Below are 24,062 nucleotides of genomic sequence, written 5' to 3'. Positions count from 1 at the left end.
GAGCCTCTATTGGTTGCGCGCGAGAGTCTGCTTGCTTCCTATTGGCGAGGGGCGGTGGCACGGCGTGCTGTTCATCCCCCCCCTCCCACCATGGCTTTCAGTTGGCCTGTCAAGGGCAAGAAGAATGGCAGGAGCTGATGAGGCCACAGAGCGGGTTTGTTTCTTATTCTTCTTTTCACTATGGCGGATGTGCCTGGGATTGAGGCCATCAGCTGTGAAGGGAGCGGTCCCCTCCTCTTATTTCAAGGGCAAGGCAGGCTGAAAAGTGTTGTCAAAGGGTGAAGACACTGCATTCTCAGCCAGGGTTTAATAAGACTGTTTTTAGAATGGAGTTTAGGATCAGGATTACAACACTCCCTACTACTTTTTGGACAGTGTGCTCCGGTGCGTTGGATATTATTTTTATAATTATCTTTATTTTTATTGATATCTCACTTTTTACCCCATTTGCACCACTGGCACTCACTGTGGTCACTTTTGTTGATCTATACACCATAACCCTAAGGTCTGTTTTTCAGTTATGCACCACCACTTCAGATTAGTCCTTTATATATATGAGAAGTTAGGTTGTTGTTGTTTAGTCGTGTCTGACTCTTCGTGACCCCATGGACCAGAGCACGGAGTACTTACTTATAAGGGACGGTTGCCCCTATGGTCTAAACCACTGAGCCTCTTGGGCTTGCCAATCACAAGGTCAGTGGTTCAAATCCCCACAAAAGAGTAAGCTCCTGTTGCTCTGTCCCAGCTCCTGCCAACCTAGCAGTTTGAAAACACATCAGTGCAAGTACATAAATAGGTACTGCTGTGGCGGGAAGCTAAACGGCGTTTCCGTGTGCTCTAGTTTCCGTCACAGTGTTCTGTTGTGCCAGAAGTGTTTTAGTTATGCTGTCATTAGTTTATGTCTCAATTCATTAGACACACACACAGATAGGTACTCAATTTAAGTACAGTAGATAAACATGTCATCTTTATAACTGGGGGGGGGGGGGGATAGATTGTAAGTCTAAAGGCAGGGGCTGTCTTATTTAATTGATTCTAAGTAAGCTACTCTGAGATTCTGTTTGGCTGAAGAGTGGGGTACAAATGTTATAAATTATTTTAGATCCCCTCTTTTTAGTTGCCAGGATCCCCCCCTGCAGTTCTTTAAAAGTAGACGTGAACTGCTGGTCTTCCACATTTAAATCAAAACACATTGACAAATATCTAGCTAGGTCATACTCAAGAGTAGACCCACTGAAATAAATGGACAATGGGTCTATTCTGAGTATGACTAACAGTGAATATTACCTACTGTATATTTAAAACAGCTACCGGATGGCTCTCGGCAGCTTTCAATTTCAAAAGTGCAAGGAGAGTCTTTATCTAGAAAAGATTATTTTTAACCCAGGGAATGCTGCCTTTTAACATGACTTTTAGCCTCTTCTAAAGCAGGCAAACAAGTTGGATGGTTGATGTTATCTTTGGTAGAAGCAAGAGATAACGGAAATGCCTGTTTCCCTGCTACCTATGGATATAAACAGCACTCTTTATGAACTAGTTTAAGCTTGCTTCATCTCTCTATATACCCTGCAGCTCTTCCTCCTCAAGAGAAGTTCTGAATGCTTCTTGTTGCTAAAAGGGGCTTTTAAAAGAAGAATCAGAACACCTCCACACAAAATGCCATTTGGGGCTCAATATACCCAAGCTCCACAGGGGCAGTTTCTTTGGCTATATGAGTGAAAGAGACAAATAACCCTTCACCTAATTTGTTCATTATCATCACCTTTGATCCAATTCCTCGACAAACACACACAAAAGGCCATTTAGGTCGATAAGTGGTCGATTATTAAACAGTGAGTATGCTGGATGGAGGACTGACCTGAACACTGTAAACACTAATGTCCTTTCCAAAATAACAGGGATCAAGGGGAAAGTGTCAGCTGCTCAAGTACAGTGTGAACTGCCAAGTTTTTCAGAAGGCTGTGAACCAATCCGGGGCTTCTGTCAGCCGTAAAATCCTTCCACCATAGACAGTGCAAGCCTATATTCACTAGTTCTTGAAGTCTTCTGAAGCGGAGGCTCTATCTGCTGCTGAAACCACTCCTGCAGAAGTGCCTCCGCACATTATGCTAATGCTTCCCCGGTAAAGTTCTCCCTGCAGACCCCTGAAAATGGAGTACTATAGAAGTCATAGGCAGGCCTGTGCACAGGAAGAGGGGGCAGCTGGGTACACTTTCCCCAGGCCTTGGAGGGCTAAGCAGGCTGGGGGCCCCACCAGAGACTGGCTGCTTTTTGCTTTGAGTTTATAACTATTCTAAAAAGTCTCCCACCCTGGGCCTCAGAGAAGCTCTGCACTGGCCTGGTCATAGGTGAGGCATGAGTGGCATGGGGAGAAGGATACAAACATGGTATACTAACCTCCCACTATGCATTTCAAACACATCAAACAGCTACATCAGGACAGGACCAAAACAGCACCCAAACCATCCCCAGCTCAGGAGGAGAGAGGAAAGGAAAAGTGTGCCAGGCGGAGAAATCTTCCTATATTATTGGAGTCAATGAGAGAGGAACTGAGCTTGGCTTCTATGGCTCTGGGAGACTTGGTTCTAAGAAACGTGTTCTCAGAATGGTCCTAAGAACTTTATTCTGAACAGTTTCTAGGTTTTGAAGTTTCCTGCAGTCCCCAGATCTCAGCACGGTAGAGGATTCACCACTCCGATTTTTCAGAATGGACAGAGCAGGCATAGGCAAACTCGGCCCTCCAGATGTTTTGGGACTACAAGTCCCACCATCCCTAGCTAACAGGACCAGTGGTCAGGGATGATGGGAGTTGTAGTCCCAAAACATTTAGAGGGTCGAGTTTGCCTATGCCTGGGTCAGAGTTTTTACCTTCACATCTCCATATATGGAGGAAATTTGGGGACGGTGTGGGGCACACACAGCAGGAAGCGAGGAAGGAAGTCCCATTGCACCAGTAATTTTTGCACTAGCACAATTATTCCATTGAATATTGCCCCATACATTTAAAGCACATTTATACTACTTGAGGGACGCAGGTGGCGCTGTGGGTTAAACTACAGAGCCTAGGACTTGCTGATCAGAAGGTCGGCGGTTCGAATCCCCGTGACGGGGTGAGCTCCCGTTGCTCGGTCCCTGCTCCTGCCAACCTAGCAGTTCGAAAGCACATCAAAGTGCAAGTAGATAAATAGGTACTGCTCCTGCGGGAAGGCAAACGGCGTTTCCGTGCACTGCTCTGGTTCGCCAGAAGCGGCTTAGTCATGCTGCCCACATGACCCGGAAGCTGTACGCCAGCTCCCTCGGCCAATAAAGCGAGATGCGCGCCACAACTCCAGAGTTGGTCACGACTGGACCTAATGGTCAGGGGTCCCCTTACCTTTACCTTTACTACTTGAACATTCACAATGTCCCCCAAAGAATTATGGGAACCATAGTTTACCCTTAACAGAACTAGTTTCCTGAATTCTTTGTGTGCAGTCATGTGCTTTAAGTACATGCTGTAGATATGACTGGTGGGCTTGGTGAATAGGGGCTCTTTTGTTTTAAATACCTATATCCAAATGTTGTACATTCTGTAACACAAAGATCATGAGATTCAAAAGTGTCAATATTTTACATTATGAGATAGTCTGATACTCGATCATCTACTGTCTGCCTTTCTGTAGTTGTGTGTTTTACATGTAACTTGTGGTTCCAGATGGAGATGTGCTTCTAGCGAGACATCCATTATGTGCACTGGTACCTGGTTATGCATCTGCGTCCACATCAGATGTTTGCATGGAGATATTCACTATTGGCCTAGGGCTACTAAAGAGTGAGTGACTCAAAGTGAAAGGAAATGTGACCGAATGAGAAAAAAATGAAAGAGTATACTTGAAGGACTTCAGTACAAATCACTAAACATGACCAGTGCTTACAATTTAACAAAGAGTCAGATCAACAACTTAAGGTACAATAGGTTTTATTTTTATTTCATTATAAATAGAGATGTACAGATGAAGGCCAATACTGAGGTTCCTTCCCAGGAGCCTGTCACAGTAAACTCTTGCCCATTTGAACCCACAGTTAACTTTTTCTACCAGCATCCTTCAACATAGACATGTGGACTTCTGAAGACCAATTCGGACAACTTCACACCATTCACCCAGCAGCTGAAGCCGGCAGCTGTAGAAGCAGCAACAGTAGACACAGCACACAGAAAACAGGATTAAGAAGCGTCCCTAAATGCAATTGTGTCTAACAAGGTACAAAGTCCCAAATGATCATTGTGCTATAAAAAATATTACACTTCATAAAACCAAGTTTGTTTTTTAAAAAAGTTACTCTGGTACATATAATAAATGTCTGTACACTGCAGCCCCTTTCAAACATGAAACGTTGAAGCATGGACATTTCAAACCAAACAGTTCACAAACATGGAGGTGGAGTTGGTAAATAAAATACTGCACCGCTATCTAGAAAAGCTATTCCATAACCACAAACCACAAAATGAACCGTTTACAGCTCCATAACTTCATGTGTGGAGCAAGGAAGAGGAAAATGGAAAAGGTGGTGGCAAAGATAGAGAGAAATGGGATGCCCTGCCCACTTTTGGTTCTGCCCCTACCCACCCCTGGCACATTGTCCCCAACAGATTTCCCCTGAGGAAATGTGGCCTCTGACAAAAAAAGGTTCCTCACTTAGGTTCCTTAGACTCATAAAATGTCTAGTCGTTTCCTGCAGATCAGGTTTTGCACCTGTTTGATGGGTTCAATCTTTAAGGCATTGCACAAGTCTATTTAACAGGAGAGTGCAAAGGTAATGTGCCTAACATGCAGAACCTCTGGATCACCTGCTACAGCTACTATAGTAGCTTTAGTGATTTCAGCTTTTTAGTCTTCCTGGGTAAAGTCTTTCTCTGAATCATGACGCACCCTTTCATCCCTGACCAGCTCTTCAAAACCCTCAGGGGAAGATGTTCTGAAGAACTGGATCTGTGTTCCCACCAGTTTGTTTTCATGATTTCATGAACAGCATTAGAGAGCATGGGAGCAAACCAAACATTTGGTTTCAAACAGCCTTTTAGAGAGGGAACCAAAAAGGCAGCCTTCCTGATATGACAGTTCTTCTGTGTAGGGTTTTGTCAAAACAAGGCTCAACCATTCCTCTTAGTCTATCTTTCTTTGACACTGATCCCAGAGTGGTGTGTATGTTTGCCCTCTCATGAGGTGCAGGCTGCGGATTCTGTGGTTATTTCAGCTGCACTATACAAACAACTAGCAACTAGAAGGTGCTGGGGAGTCTATTATTAAACCAGGTGCATCATGGTCTTGGAAACCCTGTGGCACCAGGAGTACTGCTGAGAATTAATATACTGATGGTGTCTCTGCACAGGTTCCAGATGACTAGTACACCACTGTCTCTGGGTGTTTTGGCCTGCATTAGCCCCAACCAGTGATCTTTACAAAGCCAAGCAATTATTTGCACCTGAACAGCACATATGCAAGACAAGTGAAAGCCACTGGTTGTTTCATTCTCATTAGGAAAAGGCCTGAATTTGCAGTGTGTCTATATTCTGAGGAAGAAGCAAACTGCATTAATCAAAGACAAAACCCACAGCTCCATATCTGTGCTTGAAACAATTGTAACGTTAGGAGACTTTTTAGTGTGTTTGAGCACCTGAGAACAGAGGGATTCAGTCACCCCAAATAGCAAGTGGCCTCATGGTGTTACGCAATGACGCAAGCAGTTCTATGCAATTCTCACTTCATACACACACACATGGGTTTACAAGGGCATTTTCCAAGGCGAAACATAGACATACTTAGAAACACAGAATTGTATAGTTGGAAGAGACCATGAGGGCCATCTAGTCCAACCCCCTGCAATGCAGGAATCCTTTGCCCAACGTGGGGCTCAAACCCACAACCCTGAGATTAAGAATGTTATGCTTTACTGGCTGAGCTATCCTGCATGAGAAACTTAATTCAGATATATGGTAGCAATGGCAGTTGGAAAATAGGAAGCTGCCTTATACTGGATCAGCTCACTGACTGGGTCCATTTAAGTCAATATTGACTGGCAGTGGCTCTCCAGGGTTAAAGACAGGGGCCCTTTCCAGACCTACCTGGAAATGACAGGGAAGGAACCCGGCATCTTTTTGCATGCAAAGCATGTGCTCTTCCATTAAGCTATTGTCCTTTTCTGGCAACTGGAGTACCAGTGAAGTGCATTAGATGAAACACAGATTTGGAAATGACTGAAAAAGCACATCAGATGCAATGCTGCTCTAAATCCAGTGGGATGAGAGAGTACAAGGTATTACAAAATTAATCGGTGGCACATAATATATTCCACTTGGAAAAAGCACCCAAGCACCATGATTCTGTGAAGGAGCAACATGCAATTTCAGTTATTTCTAAATGTGTGCATTGCATATAATGCACATTACAGTTGTACCTTGGATCCCAAGGTACAATCGGAAGCTGTGCCTTGGTTTCCAAATGTTTTGGAAGTCGAATGGACTACTGGAATGGATTCCATTCAACTTCCGAAGTATGACTGTACAGTACTTATACTTCTACTGCCATTATCACCATAGATGTGAATCATCACCATGCAGACTCTACAAGTGGGATGCAACATCTCCTGTGGTATCTATGGATAGAAAGGGCAATATTTACACACAGTCAACAGTCACTTATGGACTGGACTAATATACCCTTGGTTGAGTAGGGTTATGATATCAGTAAGTTCAAGAAGTAGTGAAATTGCACTCTGATTGTTAGGAAATAGCCAGGGCTCTTGATGATTTTGGGTGCACTGGGCTCTTCTATTTAAAGGAGCAAGCAAGGGCAAAAGTGAACACAACAGAAAAACAGGTCCACATGTTCAAGATTTCAAAAATCTACAATACACCTATCGCCTGTCAAGCCTGAGCCAAAACCTTCATTTTATGGAGTTTCACAGCATTGTTTTATTCTAAAAGTCACACTTCAAGAACAGCTTCTCTGCTGCCGTCCTGTGTGCGCAGCACATAGAAATGAAACATGAAATATAATTTAAAAATTGAGGACAAAATAGAATAAAATAAATTACATGACGTTTTGTCACACAGAAACAGACCCTAAGGAGCACATTACAGTAGCTAATGCAACAAATCTGTTCTCTTGCATCTGCAGGCACAATTGACACCAATCTCCCAAGCTGTGTTTAGTATTGGTACGGCTTCACCACTCAGCAAAATAGATGTAATCTATAGGACGGCGTTTCCGTGTGCTGCTCTGGTTCACCGGAAGCGGCTTAGTCATGCTGGCCATATGACCTGGAAGCTGTCTGCAGACAAACGGCAGCTCCCTCGGCCTATAGAGCAAGATGAGCACGCAACCCCAGAGTCGTCCGCGACTAGACCTAACGGTTAGGGGTACCTTTACATTTACCTTTATAGGATACAATATTATGTCTCCACGTTCCTTCCCCCCCCCCCCACGAGGAAACGAGAGACAATGTAGCATGCTGGTATTTCCTGCAGAGTTTTAAAAGGTGGCAAAATCCATTATAAAAATGCAAGTCAAGTAAAGTGCTTAAAATAATGGCCACAATACAACTCAGAATCATAAAGCTGCTAAACCCAATATTTCAAAGGGCTTAAACATGCTTAAGTCTGTTTTGGGTTGTGGCCAATGAGTGCAATCCAGAGTAATTGACCAACATAGCACTTGCCACTGATGTCAGTGGGAGGTGTAACGTGTCCATTCTTGTCAATCACTTTATGCACAACACAACCCAAGACAGTCAGGGAATGTTAGTCCAACATCACAGTTACGCCTGTTTCCACTGATGTTAGAAAAATATTGTAGATTTTTTTCTCACTGAAATTTCTCCACTGACAGTTTCTTTTGCTTCTGCTTGTAAGGTTATTTTGTCATGTAGCTAATTGTGTGGCATTATGAGCCATTATTTTAAATGGAACAGGCAAACAAAAGATCACCATCTCCATGATAAAAGTAGGAGAGTTTGTAACCCAGCATAGCATACTTAGAAAGCACTATTCTTGCATTCATTCATCCACACAGAGGGAGACTAGGTCATGCCTACTGCCCCACCAAAACCTCCACACACTCAAAGTTCTATTTGCACAGAGCCTCCACATATAGGCCTATGGTGCCATAAGGTCCTGTATCCATGATCCATACCCTCAGTTTATCCAAGCATAGATAGTTGATTAATTAATTAATATAAGAATGGATGTCCAGAGCAAATGAGGTCCTTGAATGTGTGGCTATCAGCATCAGTGGGTGCAACCACAATCTCTCCCCTCCCCCATGCATTATTTGCTGTACAGACCAAACACATGAAGGGTGCTTTTTGAGAAGTACAGCAAGCACTATTCAGCCAGCTCTTCTTTCTTCATGTTAAATACCGTTCTTAGTAGGCCATTGATTTCACAGCATCACATGCCTCTTCCTTTCACATTCAGCTCTTTGGAGATGAACTCTGCTGCAGCTGATAATGGGTAGCAGGATCAATTGCTAGCTGCGACAATTCACCATGACACAAATGCTGGTAGAATTGACCCCTAAAACCAAAGCGACTTGTTTCTCTACTGAAAATTGCGTACAAAAAGTGGTCTTACAGAGCATCTAAAAGATCCCAAAAATAACATTTGGAGAAAATGAGAATAGGATCTTAGCAGTATACACTTAAATAAGAAGCAGTACAGCAGTTGAAAAATTGGCACATGGCATCTTTGAGTACCTGCTAACTCAGGATCTTGGCATTAACTTAAAAAACAAAAGCAACAAAAGGAATCGGAAAGCAAAGGATATCTTTGCCTTATGCTGGAGTTCTGCTAATTTTAGCAATTTATGTGCCAATAGTCCAAAGTCCTGCAAAATTAGCAATACAGATCAGCCTCTCTGAGCAACATGCGGCGCATGTTTTCCCTTTTTAAACCAGGCATTCTTTGGGACCACTACAACCTCGTTGAGGTCAGTCTTTTCATCCCCCTCCGCTGGGCCAGGTTGGAGGACAATACAGGTTCCAGCCTTGGTGCCTGAGGTGTTCGGTTTAAAGCAAAGTAGGTAGCTGCCATTGCTCCCTGCAAAATAAAAATTGAGACCATGCGGATTTAAGAACAATGCCTGCTTTCACTCTTTAGTCCCACTCCCCACCCCCAATTTAAAGAAGATGGGGTATCTGCATCAAGACATTATAGCAAAGGGAGCTTCTCTCAATTACTGCTTCCTTACTTTCTGAAGCAGGAGCCTATATTCTTCAACCGCTAGTTTTGACTGTGGGACTCAGCTGAGTCATTACTTATATATCACACTGTGGATTATCATGCACATGGTTGCTTATGTTCATATGAAACAAAAGTGCATATTGGAGAAGGAGTACATGTTTGTTGGTTCATGTGTGCGTGCCTACACATAGGTGAAGAATGAGGATTTCAAAAGGTTTCTCTTTCCACTAGATCTTTCCAATCCCACCCAGGAAAAAAATGTAGCTATACATGCGTATGTGCAACTCCTCTTCTACCAGTCCTTTATACTAACTGACAGATGGGGACTAAGATTTGGGAAGGAGGCAGGAGGTCCTTGTCAGAGCCTCATGCCTCCTTCCCAAAGCATAGTCCCTCGCTTACCCAGCTTTGGGAAGGCAGCCTAAAGGCTGGGAGGCGTCAAATGTTGCCAAGGGCCACCCCAAAAAGGTGTTGAGGGCCATATGTTGGACCACACTGCTCTAGGGCTATCACTCTCCTTTTCTGTATGCAAGAATACAAAGCAGCTTCATGTGGACTTACCTTTACCAGGTGAACATCCTGTCGGCTGAGCTGATTCTGGGATAGATACTCCCCGTTTACTATCCACGGGTGCCTTAGAACCAGGGCTGCTGTCAAGCGCTGATGGGGGTCTACGTGAAGCATCTTTGACACAATATCCTGTTAAAAAGAAATTAGAGGAGAAGAAAACTTGTGATTTTGTTTTCTTTTCCCCATGAGGATTTCTATTTTAAGCCTGTGTAATGGTGGTAGTTTCAAAATATGGAATACTGGAATGGAAAATGCCACTAGGAACTCATCATCTGAGAACTGGTCCCGCATCCCTTGAATGTAGCCACTGCAAACAAAGTTCCACGGTAGGTTGCTGGAGTGGGGTATGAGGTGGGGCAGGGAAAGACATACTGCCACAGTCTACTGACATACTGCCACATCTAGCCAACTCTCTAGGATGTTGTCTTGGAAATGTGTATGTAAAACAGCAATCTCAGTGTTGACTTTTAGGCAGGTAGAACAGAGGATTAGTGAGTTTATTTGGGTTGTAACACAGAATGCAACATGCACAGAAGTGGTCCTAGCCAGTTAGTGCACTCACTCCCTGCAACTAACAGTGCTTCTAGATGATCAGCTTATTGGGGATTCATCCTGATTTGTTTCTGGAAGGGTTAAATGACATTGTGTCAAGCAACTGTTACTCCACACTTTCCACTGCTTCCCTTTTTGCAAATAGTCCAATCTTTTGGGGAAGCAGGTTTTCAGCATAAGACTTCCCACCCTACTGTAATTAGGCAACCTGAATTTGCCAGTATGTGACTGAATCCGATAGAAAAACAGCAACTGTATTGAAATGCCCTAAAACTCCAAATCACCATTTTCACAATGGATAGGATACTGTGCAAAAGAGGCTTTGAGCAACACCTTCCCTGTGTTCAAGCACAGTTTTGAACTTATCCTTAGAAGGTATGTGAAGGCGCTGCAATGAATTCACAGCCCAATTCTGCATATTAGGTGATGAACATAGGAGTCAACTCCTGGGGGCTGAGGTGCCTTTGCCCCCCCTTAAAATACTTGAGGGAGCCAGGCCTCCCCAAAGTTGATGGGCATTGCCACTCAAATGTTGTGCATGGGCTACATCATGTGATCAATGATGCGTGGTGCAGCTTACCTGCACCCCCCCAATATTTTACTAAAGTTGGCACCCCTTGCGATCAAGTACTAGTTTTAGTCATAGGACCAGATGTCGATCACTTGTCAAGGAGTCCGTATAATGTGCTACGGTACTAAAACAGCTAAATGTGCTAAGACAGTTAAAACAGTCTCCTTTTCTCATGTACTAAGGATTGGGATGGGTGAATAAGTCTACTTCTGGTTAGCTGCACATTCATTCACCCATAAGTCCATGCTATCTGTTTCTGGTTTAATCTATGGTTTTAAAAACAAATACAAAAAGTAGACATTTCTAAATAACTTTTCTTTCGAAATATGTGTCTGAAAACAATTTTGATACATTTTTGAGCCACAAACAGCCTTAGAGGTTCCGAAAGGCCAACCTAAAAATATGTTATCTGCTTACCTTAGCAGCATCAGATATTGAATCCCAGTTTCCTCCTGTAAGTGCATACTTTCCACTGCCAATTCTGGCGAGAATCTCCTCTGGGGTATCATCTGGCCCATTTGCAAAAGGAGTGAATCTGTTGAGCCACAAGTGGGTATTTTAAAGAGGTGTTTGCACAATGCAGAGTTACCAGAGCATAATAATAGGTTCGGCTTATATAAAACTTTTAATCAGGCCTCACCCACTGAAGAAATAACAGCATTATTGATGAAAATGATTAACATAATTAACTAAAGTAACAACAAAAATTGTGAGATGAGGCCCTTCATTTTCATGGACACAACTGTACAACACCTCTTTTGAACTGTGTCAGTCATAACAAAACATCATCCGGGGGGGGGGAGGGTGTTCCTCCCCCCAAAATGCCCCCCTTTATTTATCTTCCTTGCAAATGTAGAATGTTTTGGTAATTTTTTTTTTTAAAAAAACCTAAGTAGTAAGGAGCTAACCCCTTAGCAGGACAAATAATTGAGATCTAGCACAATGGGGTGGGGTGGGGGTGAATCTGCATACACACTATACCTTAAAAGCATATTCAAAGCATATCCCCCCACACCTCAATAATGCTGGGATTGGTACACCCCTTACAGAGCTACAGTTCCCAGCACCTTAAAAAGCTACAGTCCCCAGGATTCTTTGAGGGGGAAATGTACTCTGAATGTGTAGTCTAGCATGTGGTCTGAGGCTTAGGAAAGTGTCAACTCTTATTTTTAAAGCAAAAAAGAAAGCAGAACAAGACCTCATTTTAGGAGCTGAAATAGAGGTGATGCTAGTCATGCAATTAGCAATTGTGTGAACTGCTTTTTACAAGTAAATGGCAGTGTGGGATCCCTGTTTCAGCATGGGACCCTGTTGTTGGGTACAAGGTGCTTTAACCCTGCTCTGGATTGAGCTCCCAATTTGGATTGGGTCACCGTTGCTTGCAATTTACTTTTAAAAAGTCATTCATACAATTGCTGTTCACAAGGAAGGCATCCCATTTGTTCAGCAGACTTTGTCTGTGTAAAACCCCAATTTTGATTGTTGTTATTTGCAATAAACAGGGAAAAACGAGCTCCTTGGGTGATGTTTGGCACTGGTTACCTCCAGGGGGGAAACTTTGCTGCCACTGCAGTAGGCCATGGGGAAGACTTCCAGCTTGTGCAAAGATACTAGGAAGGCCTTGCACCTACCCTGCTAACATGGTGTACAACAGAATCCCTAAGCTCCAGATATCACAGGCTGCATCATAGCCTTGTCGCTTCAGGACCTGTGGAAAGGAGAACAGAAGTAGAAGAACGAGGTTATAAAACTCTTTTTGGAACTGCCAAGAAATTTATGATAGTGGCTTGTTCACATCTGCTTGAACTTGTTGGAAAGAGTGGTCACCTTGGACAGGGAAATAATTGTACAAGGAGACCTAACAATGCAAGTTGAGGAAATGAACTACAGTCGTACCTTGGATCCTGAACGCCTTGCGAGACGTACGTTTTGGCTCCTGAACGCCGCAAACCCGGAAGTGAGTGTTCCGGTTTGCGAATGTTCTTTGGAACCCGAACGTCTGATGCGGCTTCTGCGGCTTCTGATTGGCTGCAGGAGCCTCCTGCAGCCAACCAGAAGCCGCACTTTGGTTTCTGAATGTTTTAGAAGTCAAACGGACTTCCAGAACAGAAAGAGGTACGACTGTATTTCATTACACAGTCTGGTTTTTTCCACTATGTATTCTTGACTCCTGCATCCTGAAAAGGCAGAAAATATACCAAAGGAGAGAGAAAACTGATGCCAGTGATGGCCAACTCATAGCAGAGAACTAGGGTCTCCACCTGAAGAATGCAGCCCTGAAGACTGTAGCAGTATATTCAATGAATGGTTGCTTTTGCCCATAGGAATAAGAATTAGGTTTTCAAAAGTGATAGAACAATTGCACAATTTAAGGCTACATGCTTCTTTTTATTTTATCACTTGGGCCTTAGTGTTTGATGGTGCCGTTGGGTGGCTGATTTGTGCAAAACAAACAAACAAACAAAACCTGCCCCACTTCCAGACCACTATTCAGAGAATAGATTTGTCCCTTGCAACACCAAATTTTGATCAGTTGATCATAAACAAAGGATCCATAGCATTTAGAGCATGGCATCTTCCCAGAAGCTTATTTAAATCTGTTTCACACATGGCTTTATTCTTACAGAACTGTTATCGCTACCATACAAAATAAGCATATATGTTATGTATGTGTGCACTGTCATGAGGCTTCATTGAGAAGTTCAATTCAGTTCACATTTAAAGCTGAATTTATTAAATTCACACTTTCCAAAGCAACATGAGAACTGAAATATAGTCATCCTTCCAAATTCACACTTATTTGAATTTTGTGATGCAGCGATCCAACTGAGCGCTTACAAAATGCATATGTTAGGGAGAAGTGAGAATAAAAATGGATATACTAGAAAAAATAGCATTCAAATAACATTAAAAATGCATTCTATTAGGAGAAATTGTTTGCAAATATGTGTACATTAGTCAAAACTGCAAACAAACATGGAGTTATTAAGAGAATTTGCTGAATAATTTTCATGAGGTTTGTTTTTAAAAGAATAAAAATAAATTGTAAGTTGCTGAAATAATGTGGGAAATTGAATTTATTATTGGAAAAATGAGAAACTGAGAGAACAAAAACTGACAGATCCTTCCATCCCTAACTGTCACACATGATGAATGTGTGTGTCTTGTTGTGCCACTGACGCAGTTGTTCATTCCTATATTTGTTCCAAACAAATCAAATTTTCAACATGTAACCAACTATAACATTATGCAGAAAATTACTTTTAACAGTTGATGATGAAATACTGTTTTTCAAGAATTAGTTTCATTGATCAGAAATGCCTTTAATGTTTCAGAAATAAATTGCTATGACAACATGTAAAGTCGCTATGGATTTTGAAACAAAGCAATAGTATGGTTTTGGCTTTTATTATATACTGATAGCATAAAACTGCCTGTGGGAGTCTTAATCATGTAAGCTAGAATGGTTATTATCAAATGAGACTTTGAGACTGAAAATACAGCACAGCATGTAGCTGCATGTTTGATTATTACACACAAAATTCTCCCTATGCTGGGCAAAAACCTAAAAAGTATGGTGAATGCTACCTGGCACTAGATCTGTAATTTCTTCCCCAGCAGTCTATAAGACCACACATAAAGCCCACCTAGGCTGGGATGAAAACTGGATAATAAAATAATTTACACACTGACATGAGATTAACAGCCTTTGTGATTCATGGTTTGTTTTCCTGCATTTGTTCCCACTAGATGGCAGGCCAATTCCTCCTCTCAGACATCCTTAACAATCCACGATAGTTCATGCTGTAATTATTACATTGCCGTCTACTAAAAGAAAATCAATGGGTTCCAAGTAAAACAGAGAAGACTAATGTAAGCAGACATGTTATTTCGCCTTTGCCATTCCCTCTGGCTGCTTTCCTAACATTCAATTTAATTGGACAAATGTTTCAGTGGCAAGGGAGTCTGGGATCAGAGCGAAGTTGGAGGTGAACTTCAGGATATTAGAGAAGAAAATGTTTCAAAAGCTGCTTGCCAAAACTGCTGTGGCATTTCTTACAAAGAGCAAAAGGGGACAAGGCGTCTAACTCTTCCTCTAACCGTTTTTTGCACCCTGAACCTTCATCCAGCCGATTTACACCGCTCCCCACCACATCCTTGCAAGGCAAGAGCCCTGAGTCCTGTGGAATGCCACATGCAGACTCCCATGGGTTTGAGCTTGCCTTTTCACATGTCACCTTCTGAGACAAATCAGGCAAAAAGCAATAAAACCATCAGAAAATATGACGCTCAAGGAAACTGGCATGGACTATAGTATCAAAAGCAACTGAGAGGCCAATCTAAAGCTGTTTTGCCTCTCCAACCATGATGTAAATATGGGATATGATGTTACAGTTGCTGGAACAGGGATCGCTCTGCTATGTACCTCAGGTGCTACAAAATTGGCTGTATAACATGGTGTCATTAACAGGCCATTCTCAGCTCTCAGTTGCTTGGCAAATCCAAAATCACAGATCCTGATGGAGTCGGGGTTACCTGACTCATCCATGTAAAGAATATTACTAGGTTTCAGATCTCGGTGAACAACCTGCAAAGAAAGGTAAAACTGTTATATAAAGTGAAGTAGCTGTTGCAATGATGCAATGTTGCAACAAGCTGTTGTCAAATTTGGCTTGTGTTGGCCGCTGGAAATTCTCAAGATTTACCATTTGAAGTTTGTTTTGGCATTTGGTGTCATGCCTTGCTAATGCTGACATTTACCAAATGATAATGTACATAGAATTGCATTTTAGTCGTAAACCAAATAAATTTGATAATTCTTTTCTATTTACCTCTGGTCTTCTGAAATGTTACAAATTTTCACTAAATAGTATTCACCTAGAACACGCACAGGGCCATTTTATTTCAGATTGGCTATGTTGTCTGCCTCCTCTTCCCATAGGGTTAAATATATGCCCTCACCCCCATATAAAATAGTGAGGCAAGTCCAGATATAAATGTTTATGATAAAGTCTATTATACCCTTTGGGTTTAAGGAAAGTAATAAGGATTAGCTCTTTGGTATGGAAGATACTATCCAAGTGTGATATCTTTGATATGGCATTCCTTATTATACAGGCGTGTTCTTCAATAGTAAATTAGTAACTTACAAGTTTATGCACATTTTGGGTAATGCCCAAATAAGAAATAAAATAAAGATAACATTTTTAGAAAGCAGAAGAAATTGTACTTACTCCCTGGGAATGCAAATAGTTGACTGTCTTGGTAATGGTGCAAAGGACAGCACTGGCCTCTCGTTCTGAGAAGCACTTCTGCCGAAGTATTCGATCTAAGAGTTCCCCTCCTCGCATCAGCTCCATCACAAGGTATACATATTTCCCATCATCATAGACCTATACGTGCAGAGAAGCAATCTGGTGTGTGATTCAAAATTCTCCATCCATCCATTTATTTATTTCATTTATTGCCCTTCCTTCTTAAGGATGTAAGTGTAATGTGGGCACTGTCTTAATCTTCCAGCACAAGGTTTTACCAGAAGATAATGGAAGCTAAAGTAGCTGAATAGGAAACAGTAGATGGAGGAGATTCCTCTTTCACTTGATCCTTGGCGGTGGTGTTTAGAGAGGGTCCTCCTAAAACCCAACCTCCCAATGGCAGCATTTTTAAATAAATAAATAATCATCATCATAACATGCATAAATCCATAGTGAAAAAATAGAATTAAAGTGCTGATTGTAACAGGAGAAAACAGCAACACTATAAAGCACATTAAAGGTAAAGGTAAAGGGACCCCTGACCATAAGGTCCAGTCGTGGACGACTCTGGGGTTGCGGCGCTCATCTCGCTTTACTGGCCAAGGGAGCTGGCGTACAGCTTCCGGGTCATGTGGCCAGCATGACTAAGCTGCTTCTGGTGAACCAGAGCAGCACACTGAAACGGCGTTTACCTTTCCGTCGGAGCGGTACCTATTTATGTACTTGCACTGCATGCTTTCGAACTGCGAGGTTGGCAGGAGCAGGGACCGAGCAATGGGAGCTCACCCCATTGAGGGGATTCGAACTGCCAACCTTCTGATTGGCAAGCCCTAGGCTCTGTGGTTTAACCCACAGAGCCAACCATGTCTCTTAAAGCACATTAGCCTCTGAAAAAAAAAAGATGGGGGAAAAACCTTTTTTTTTTTTTACGAAAGGAAGTACATAAGCCAATCCCATGTATAATAATCACAATACATACTCCCAATGGCAATATGTTGGGTGGATAATTTAAAGAGAGAACTAGTGCCCAGTTCTAGGCTCTACCTGACTGATGGTTGTATAGAATGGTTTCCCTGCCCCTTCCTGCTTGCTGGAAAGATGCTGCATATCCCCTCCATCGTTTGGAGATATAAATATACGTGAATAACTTGGTGGGAAACAGTAGCAGAAGTAGCCTCCAAAGCACATAGACCATTCTGCTTCTGCCTATTGCACATTGGTGAAGAAGCCACTTGTTTCTTCTTTAAACTCCTCAGGAACCTACCATGTTGATGTTTGCAAGATAGTAGTAACTAAGTGCAGTCAGAAATCTCGACGACACATTGCTGATTGTCTAGTTTGACCGTTGTGGTTTTGGTTATTTTCAAACCACCTAGAAGCTCCATGTGAACATCAAAGTCCTTGCATCTCAGAGTTCCTGATTTTATTTATTTAAACCTTTACTTTATGGCCTCTCCCCTGGAATCTAGTGCAACTGAGTCACCAGTAAAAAAAAGTTGTTTTCCTACAAGTAACATGAATACATTTAACCAAACTCAAATCTCCACTGAGTCATACATGCACAAAATGTAGCTGGAATTGGCTTCACACCACTGTCTACAACCAACTTTTCATATTTTTCTGTGGATCAGTGGTGACTTGAGAGACCACTTACATCTTTAAGAGTGATGATGTTTGGGTGCTGTCCATATCTCAGAAGAATCTCAATTTCTTCAGAGGGGTCCCTTTTGCTTTTATCAATGATCTAGAAGAAAAGGATTCAATGGTAATTAGGTGTTGTATTCAAGTGAAGGTGTAGCTAACATTCATAAGACTCCTTTGTGTGTTTACTCAAAAGAAGAGCTTCAAAGAAATGGAGACATACTGTGCATCAGCACACTAAAATTTCAATTAGCAGTAACTGAGCCTTGGATTAACCTCTTTGGTTACAAGGCTGCCACGGACTCATTGAGATGCATCAACTAATTGGTTAAGCGGAATAAATAAACAGCAAATCGTAAAGGGGGGAGGAAACCTTCGTAGCTACTAATAACAAATAGATGTCAATTGTACAGGTGAAACATAGAGAAAGAGGTGGCGGGTTACGTTGCTTAAACTATTCTATTTGGTACAACATGTGTTAGGATACAATGGTTGGCTTCCAATAAACCACAAATTGAACTCCATTCCTGAAGCAAGATTTCCCCACTATATACCCCACCCTCCACCCAATTGGTATGGGATAGGGTACTGGGGCTGCAAATGGAGGGGAGAAATTATGGTGGAGTCTGTTGTAGGAGTAGAAGTGCCTAGATTGTGACAAGGCCCTTTGGGATCTAGCCCTGTATTTGTAGGGTATATTTGTGGGATGCAAGATACTATCTACAGTGAAATGCATTTTGAGGGGGGGGTATAAAGAATTCATTTGTAAATTTTGTGCGTCATTTCATATTCAAGTCACTCTCTAAGAAAGAGCAGATCCACTAACTATGTGTCATATAAATATAAAGTCCAAGGGTGGGAAGAGCATTAACAGCCATACAATGCAGGAATTTTAAAGTGGCAGTTTTGTCCAAAATTAATTAATCTGTAATATTAATACTGAGTAAAAATACTGGAGGTCTTTGCTGCTATGAAATACATGGGGTTCAATTTAAATACCTCTCCTAAAAACAAGTCTTTGTGTGGTTTTTAATCTGTTTTTGTTGTTTTTTCTGATGCCAAATTACCACTGTTGCAAGAAAATTACTACGGTATTGCTAGCATTATTTTAAAAGAACATGGCATATTTCTATTTCCCCCCTCAGATGAGAGGTATTATGATTTTAACTGTTTCTAGGGGATCTTTTCTTTTTTTGCGCAATTAAGCTTGATTAGCTTCAGCAATTCATTCGTGCTAGGATTAACTTTTCCATAACATTGGAATAATCACTATTTTGGAAAGAGATAAAGGAGAAACACACACACACACAAACACACATTGAGCAGCGTGGCCATTAGTACAGAATGTGCCATAATATCTGCAGGCACTATTGGTTCAGTCGCTTCCACTATTCATTGACTCAGCATTCATAACACAAGCCTTCAATTGTACTGCTCTGGGCATTTGAACATTAATCCCTTTAATTAAGCAATTCACAAAGCATCTATCAGTTGGGCTAAATTAACTCTTATGATAAACTTGGATCCTAGATGGTGCAATATATCATAATGCCATTATACAAATCTATGGTGAGACCACTTTTGGAATACTGTGTGCAGTAGTTCTGGTCACCTCATCTCAGAAAGGATATTATAGAGTTGGAAAAGGTTCAGAATAGGGGGACCAAAATGATCAAGGGGATAGAGAGCAATTCCACTGTGAGGAAAAGCCTGATAAGCAGCATCTCTGTGCTTAAAGTTAAAGACCTTGGCAGGTTTATACCACAGCAAGTGGTCCATTAAATACTACTGAATAATACCAAATAAAATACGTAGAGAAAACAATATGCAAACAGCCTTAGATGCATGCAAATGCAAATTAGTTGTGGCTTTCCATGATATATTTCAACTGAGGCTTTCAGTGCTATGCAAGTTTCCCACCTCTGAATCAACAAAATATAGCAGTGGTAGAAGGAAGAAGAAGAAGAGTCTGGATTTAATATCCCTCTTTATCACGAAGGAGTCTCAAAGCGGCTAACATTCTCCTTTCCCTTCCTCCCCCACAACAAACACTCTGTGAGGTGAGTGGGGCTGAGAGACTTCAAAGAATTGTGACTGGCCCAAGGTCACCCAGCAGCTGCATGTGGAGGAGCGGAGACGCGAACCCAGTTCCATCGCTCTTAACCACTACACCACACTGGCTCTAGAAGACACTAGCTGAGAAGACTCAGCTACAAGAAAAGAAAAAAAGATACAAATTCACAAGCACAAGAAATACAAAGACATACAGGAACTGAAAACCCAGTATGTACATGTTTGAAGATGTAATATTATTTGCTGGTTGTTACATCATTGCTGCTTTGCAAATGATTCTGCTAACAGTGAATGGATAAAGTTTCCCTGAGAATGAGTGTGCAAGCTCCAAATGTGTATATGATCAATTGTTTATAATAAATTTCTTCTTCTTGCCTCAAACCATTAAAATTCTGCAGATGACAGCATGACAAGGTAATGTCTTACCTTCACGGCAAACTCTGCTTCTGTGGATTTGTGTACACACCTCTTGCATACTGAGTAAGAACCAACACCAATGTCCTCCTTGATTTCATAACCATCTGTAAAGTGAATATTGTTCCCATGTAACTGCTATAGAGGAAAACAAAACGATAGCATAAGAAGGCAGGTCTTATGGCAGTATCCAACAGAAGACCAAACAGAGCTGAAAACTAAAAGACAATTGTTCCTCACAGCCTCAGCAGAACTCAGGTCTTAATTTATGCCAGTCCAGTTAAAACTGGAAATCGAGCGCCAGCAGGAGACCCCATTAGCGAAAGCGCGCCTCAGGTTAAGAACCGTTTCAGGTTAAGAACGGACCTCTGGAACGAATTAAGTTCTTAACCCTTAAGTTCTTAAGTTGGTGGCTCTGCACTGTGATCCTCTCCCAAAGCAGGTGCAATTCGTTTGGGACTTTTTGGTGGTAGTGCCTTAATTGTGGAACTCCCTCACAAGAGAGATTAGACTAGCCCCTTCCCTCTTGTCCTTTAGGAAAGCAATGAAGACATTTTTGTTCTGCCAGGTTTTCAATGCTTTTAAACTTTTTTCTAATTATGGGTTTATCTGTTTATTGTGGTTTGAAGTAGAACGTGTACAGAGGAGGGCAACCAAAATGGTCAAAGGCCTGGAAACAATGCCTTATGAGGATCGGCTAAGGGAGCTGGGCATGTTTAGCCTGGAGAAGAGGAGGTTAAGGGGTGATATGATAGCCATGTTCAAATATATAAAAGGATGTCACATAGAGGAGGGAGAAAGGTTGTTTTCTGCTGCTCCAGAGAAGCGGACACGGAGCAATGGATCCAAACTACAAGAAAGAAGATTCCACCTAAACATTAGGAAGAACTTCCTGACAGTAAGAGCTGTTCGACAGTGGAATTTGCTGCCAAGGAGTGTGGTGGAGTCTCCTTCTTTGGAGGTCTTTAAGCAGAGGCTTGACAACCATATGTCAGGAGTGCTCTGATGGTGTTTCCTGCTTGGCAGGGGGTTGGACTCGATGACCCTTGTGGTCTCTTCCAACTCTATGATTCTATGATTCTATGATAACAGGGGGCTTTTTGAGAGCTGTATATAGGAGTATATAGGAGTGGGCTTAATTTTTGATGGCTGGAGGAAACCAGTTTGTTCTTTCCACAAAGCACCCTTGAAATCTTTCTTTCTTCCTTTCTCTTCTATAAGTGAATTGCTGCCCTTTAATCCTATGGCACAAAACACTTGAAGACACTGCTGCTTTGTCTACTTGTCATTCTTGATGCTGAGAGGCTTGCCTGCAGGGGCATCCAATAGGTCTCTGTGCAGAACATGAAAGAGAAGCACTGAGCTTCTCAGGGGTCCTTGCAATATGCAAGTTCTCCTTCCATATAAACATTGCCTGCCATTTTTCTGGTGTTTAATAATTCTACCAAATTTGGCTAATGAAAGTGGCATTATATATTGCATACATGCAAAAACATCACACTGAAGGCAGGCAAGCACCACAGCATTTCAGGTAGAAGTCTAGCACCCAGTGACTAAAAATAAAAACCTAGTACTGCAAGCTTCTTGGGACTGTATTTAAGTATCACGTTATGATTTCAACTTGCATCATGATTTCTGTCAACAGGACTATCACAATCAGGAAAATGTATACAATACTAAGGAACAGGCCTAACACTAATGTCCAGTCTGTGAAAAATATTGGGCTTTGGGCTTGTGTCTAACATTCGTAAGGGGCAACTGTGTTCACCATGGATATTTGCAAATATGGCAGATTGCCATCAGCCTCCAGTGACCATACACACAGACACACACTTTCACCAGATGCATCCTTACCTGGACAATGGGGTGAACTGTGATTTTGTGGACATCTTGCTGTGGAGGCTCCTGCACCAAGTTGGATGCAACGAAGCTGAATCCCCTGAAGAGATTATGAGCGTTGGCACTTGGAGGGACGCCTGGGGAATCTGCAGAGGAGGTGAGATTTGATTCAAGGGACGATTGGGGATTCCAAAGCCAATACAAAGAGAGTACAATATTTCCTTCAGGAAATTAAGAGTGCTACAATGCAGGTCCTACCAATGCTGTAAAGAAACAACTCCAGATTAAAAAGTTGACCCAGCTGACAGCAGGCTACCTTAGAGGATGCAGGACTAAATGTGTGACACACACAGCTCTGTCTGCTCCTCACCTGTGAGCATCTCCTACCTGGGGCAGCTGCCTCACTCTGCCTGTGCATGCAAACTCTTCCCAGTCCACCTTTACATAAACATAAAGCTGTCTCTGTACTTTCAGGAGTGGCAGCGTGAACATAGTGGATGGTGGGCCAAGGAGCCGAGGTACAAAATTACTTTTAGAATTGGGAGCAGCATATTGCAAGATGAGCCCATGCCAGTAACTCTCCTTTAAGCTTTAGATGCTAGAACATTGGTTATTGAACAATTTTCTTTTTTCTTCTTTCTGCTGTGCAGATTGCAGAACTGGTTTGCACCATAACAGTACACAATTGATAACCAGCTAATCCAGGCTTTCTCAAACTCGGCCCTCCAGATGTTTTTTGCCTACAACTCCCATGATCCCTAGCTAGCAGGACCAGTGGTCAGGGATGATGGGAACTGTAGTCTCAAAACATCTGGAGGAAGCCTTAGCTAATCTGTTGATTTGCACCAGTGTGGACACAAACTAAAGGTGAAAAATGATGACCAAGCAGCCAGTTATTTAGGCAGTCAGTTAGCCAGGCTGAAGGATGGCAGTTTGTGGCTGTGTGTACACTCTTGTTTACTCTTCATCCTGTGAGCTCCCACTGCTGGTTTGGGAAGCAGTGTACACATGATGTTAATCAAAAGCCACACCTTTCCTGTCATTTTTAAAGGAAATAGTACATTCTGATGTGTTTCTCCCTAAATCAGCTTCCAACTGAATTGGGGGGAAAAGAACGGAGCTGCATTTTAATCCGGTAACATGAACCTAGCCTTTGTCATCCAATCACCTGAAGACTTCTGTTTCCCTGGATTTCTGAATAGATGCAGATGTGTTGGAAATTCTTGTCCACACTACAGTTTCTGTCCATGCTAGTATTACTCCAGATTTTATAGAGCCGAACTGGTGTGGGAAAAATATCACAGTATGGACTCCTTCCATGTAATCTGGTCATTTCACAAAATGCTAGAGGCACAGAAAGGAACATTGTTGCAGCAGCAACCACACTGCCAGAGAAATGCAAAAGCTCACACTAACTTGATCTCTATAACTGAAAAATTGCCTCAGGTTATAAGAGCGATGACTGACTACAGCAACTTGAGAACTCTGCAGTGAATGAGCTAATTTGGTTTTAGCTTGGGACAGAAAGGAGCAATTTCTGAGGTGCTATTACTATATGTCAGAATCTTATGCAGGGAGGAAACAGAAGATATGAATAGGGTGGGTCAAAGCATAACACTCTCTCACTCATCTGCACCCCTTGCCTTGCTGCAAATCTGGAAGGGGGAAAAAGGCTGGTGTTTTATTAGGTTTTGCTTAGAGCTCTAATATTTCCAGCGATGTGTAGTCTAGTTGCCATAGGAAGCTGTGGTGTTATAGCATAGATAATGCGGGAGACACCTGTGGGAGAACAATGTACCTGTATAACTGATTCTTGGGCTCTTGGAAAAGCCAGAAAATTTTAGTTACAGAGAACTAAGTAAATTAAGTGGATTAAGAAGGGGGAGGAAGGCTACTTTTAAAATATAGCTAGACATTATATGTCAGC

The 24,062-nt window shown here is 42.1% G+C and overlaps 1 protein-coding gene and 1 long non-coding RNA gene across 5 annotated transcripts in view; one reads left to right on the top strand and one right to left on the bottom strand.

The window, feature by feature from the left end:
* The first annotated feature begins 18 nt into the window (after nucleotides 1-18).
* LOC310674695 lies at nucleotides 19-23,992 on the top strand. The gene is made up of 5 exons (XR_014509702.1): nucleotides 19-154; nucleotides 3,695-4,241; nucleotides 20,281-20,362; nucleotides 22,139-22,292; nucleotides 23,224-23,992. It is a non-coding gene; the product is annotated as an uncharacterized lncRNA (long non-coding RNA).
* RPS6KA2 (ribosomal protein S6 kinase A2) overlaps nucleotides 3,942-24,062 on the bottom strand; it is a 183,039-nt gene continuing 162,918 nt past the window's right edge. For all 4 annotated transcript variants that reach the window (XM_083434092.1, XM_083434094.1, XM_083434095.1 and 1 more), the window contains 9 exons: nucleotides 22,151-22,281; nucleotides 20,309-20,434; nucleotides 17,823-17,912; nucleotides 16,148-16,306; nucleotides 15,340-15,501; nucleotides 12,545-12,621; nucleotides 11,331-11,448; nucleotides 9,782-9,919; nucleotides 3,942-9,076 (listed from right to left, as the gene is read on the bottom strand). In XM_083434092.1, coding sequence (XP_083290218.1) covers nucleotides 8,951-9,076; nucleotides 9,782-9,919; nucleotides 11,331-11,448; nucleotides 12,545-12,621; nucleotides 15,340-15,501; nucleotides 16,148-16,306; nucleotides 17,823-17,912; nucleotides 20,309-20,434; nucleotides 22,151-22,281 — 1,127 coding nt within the window. In that variant the 3' untranslated portion in view covers nucleotides 3,942-8,950. The remainder of the gene's footprint in view (nucleotides 9,077-9,781; nucleotides 9,920-11,330; nucleotides 11,449-12,544; nucleotides 12,622-15,339; nucleotides 15,502-16,147; nucleotides 16,307-17,822; nucleotides 17,913-20,308; nucleotides 20,435-22,150; nucleotides 22,282-24,062) is intronic.

Source organism: Podarcis tiliguerta (genome assembly GCF_965153285.1).
Source record: "Podarcis tiliguerta genome assembly, chromosome: 3".
In the NCBI taxonomy this organism is placed as follows: domain Eukaryota; kingdom Metazoa; phylum Chordata; class Lepidosauria; order Squamata; family Lacertidae; genus Podarcis; species Podarcis tiliguerta.
Note: the sequence above shows the minus strand (reverse complement) of the source record. Positions and strands in the feature narration are given on the sequence as shown.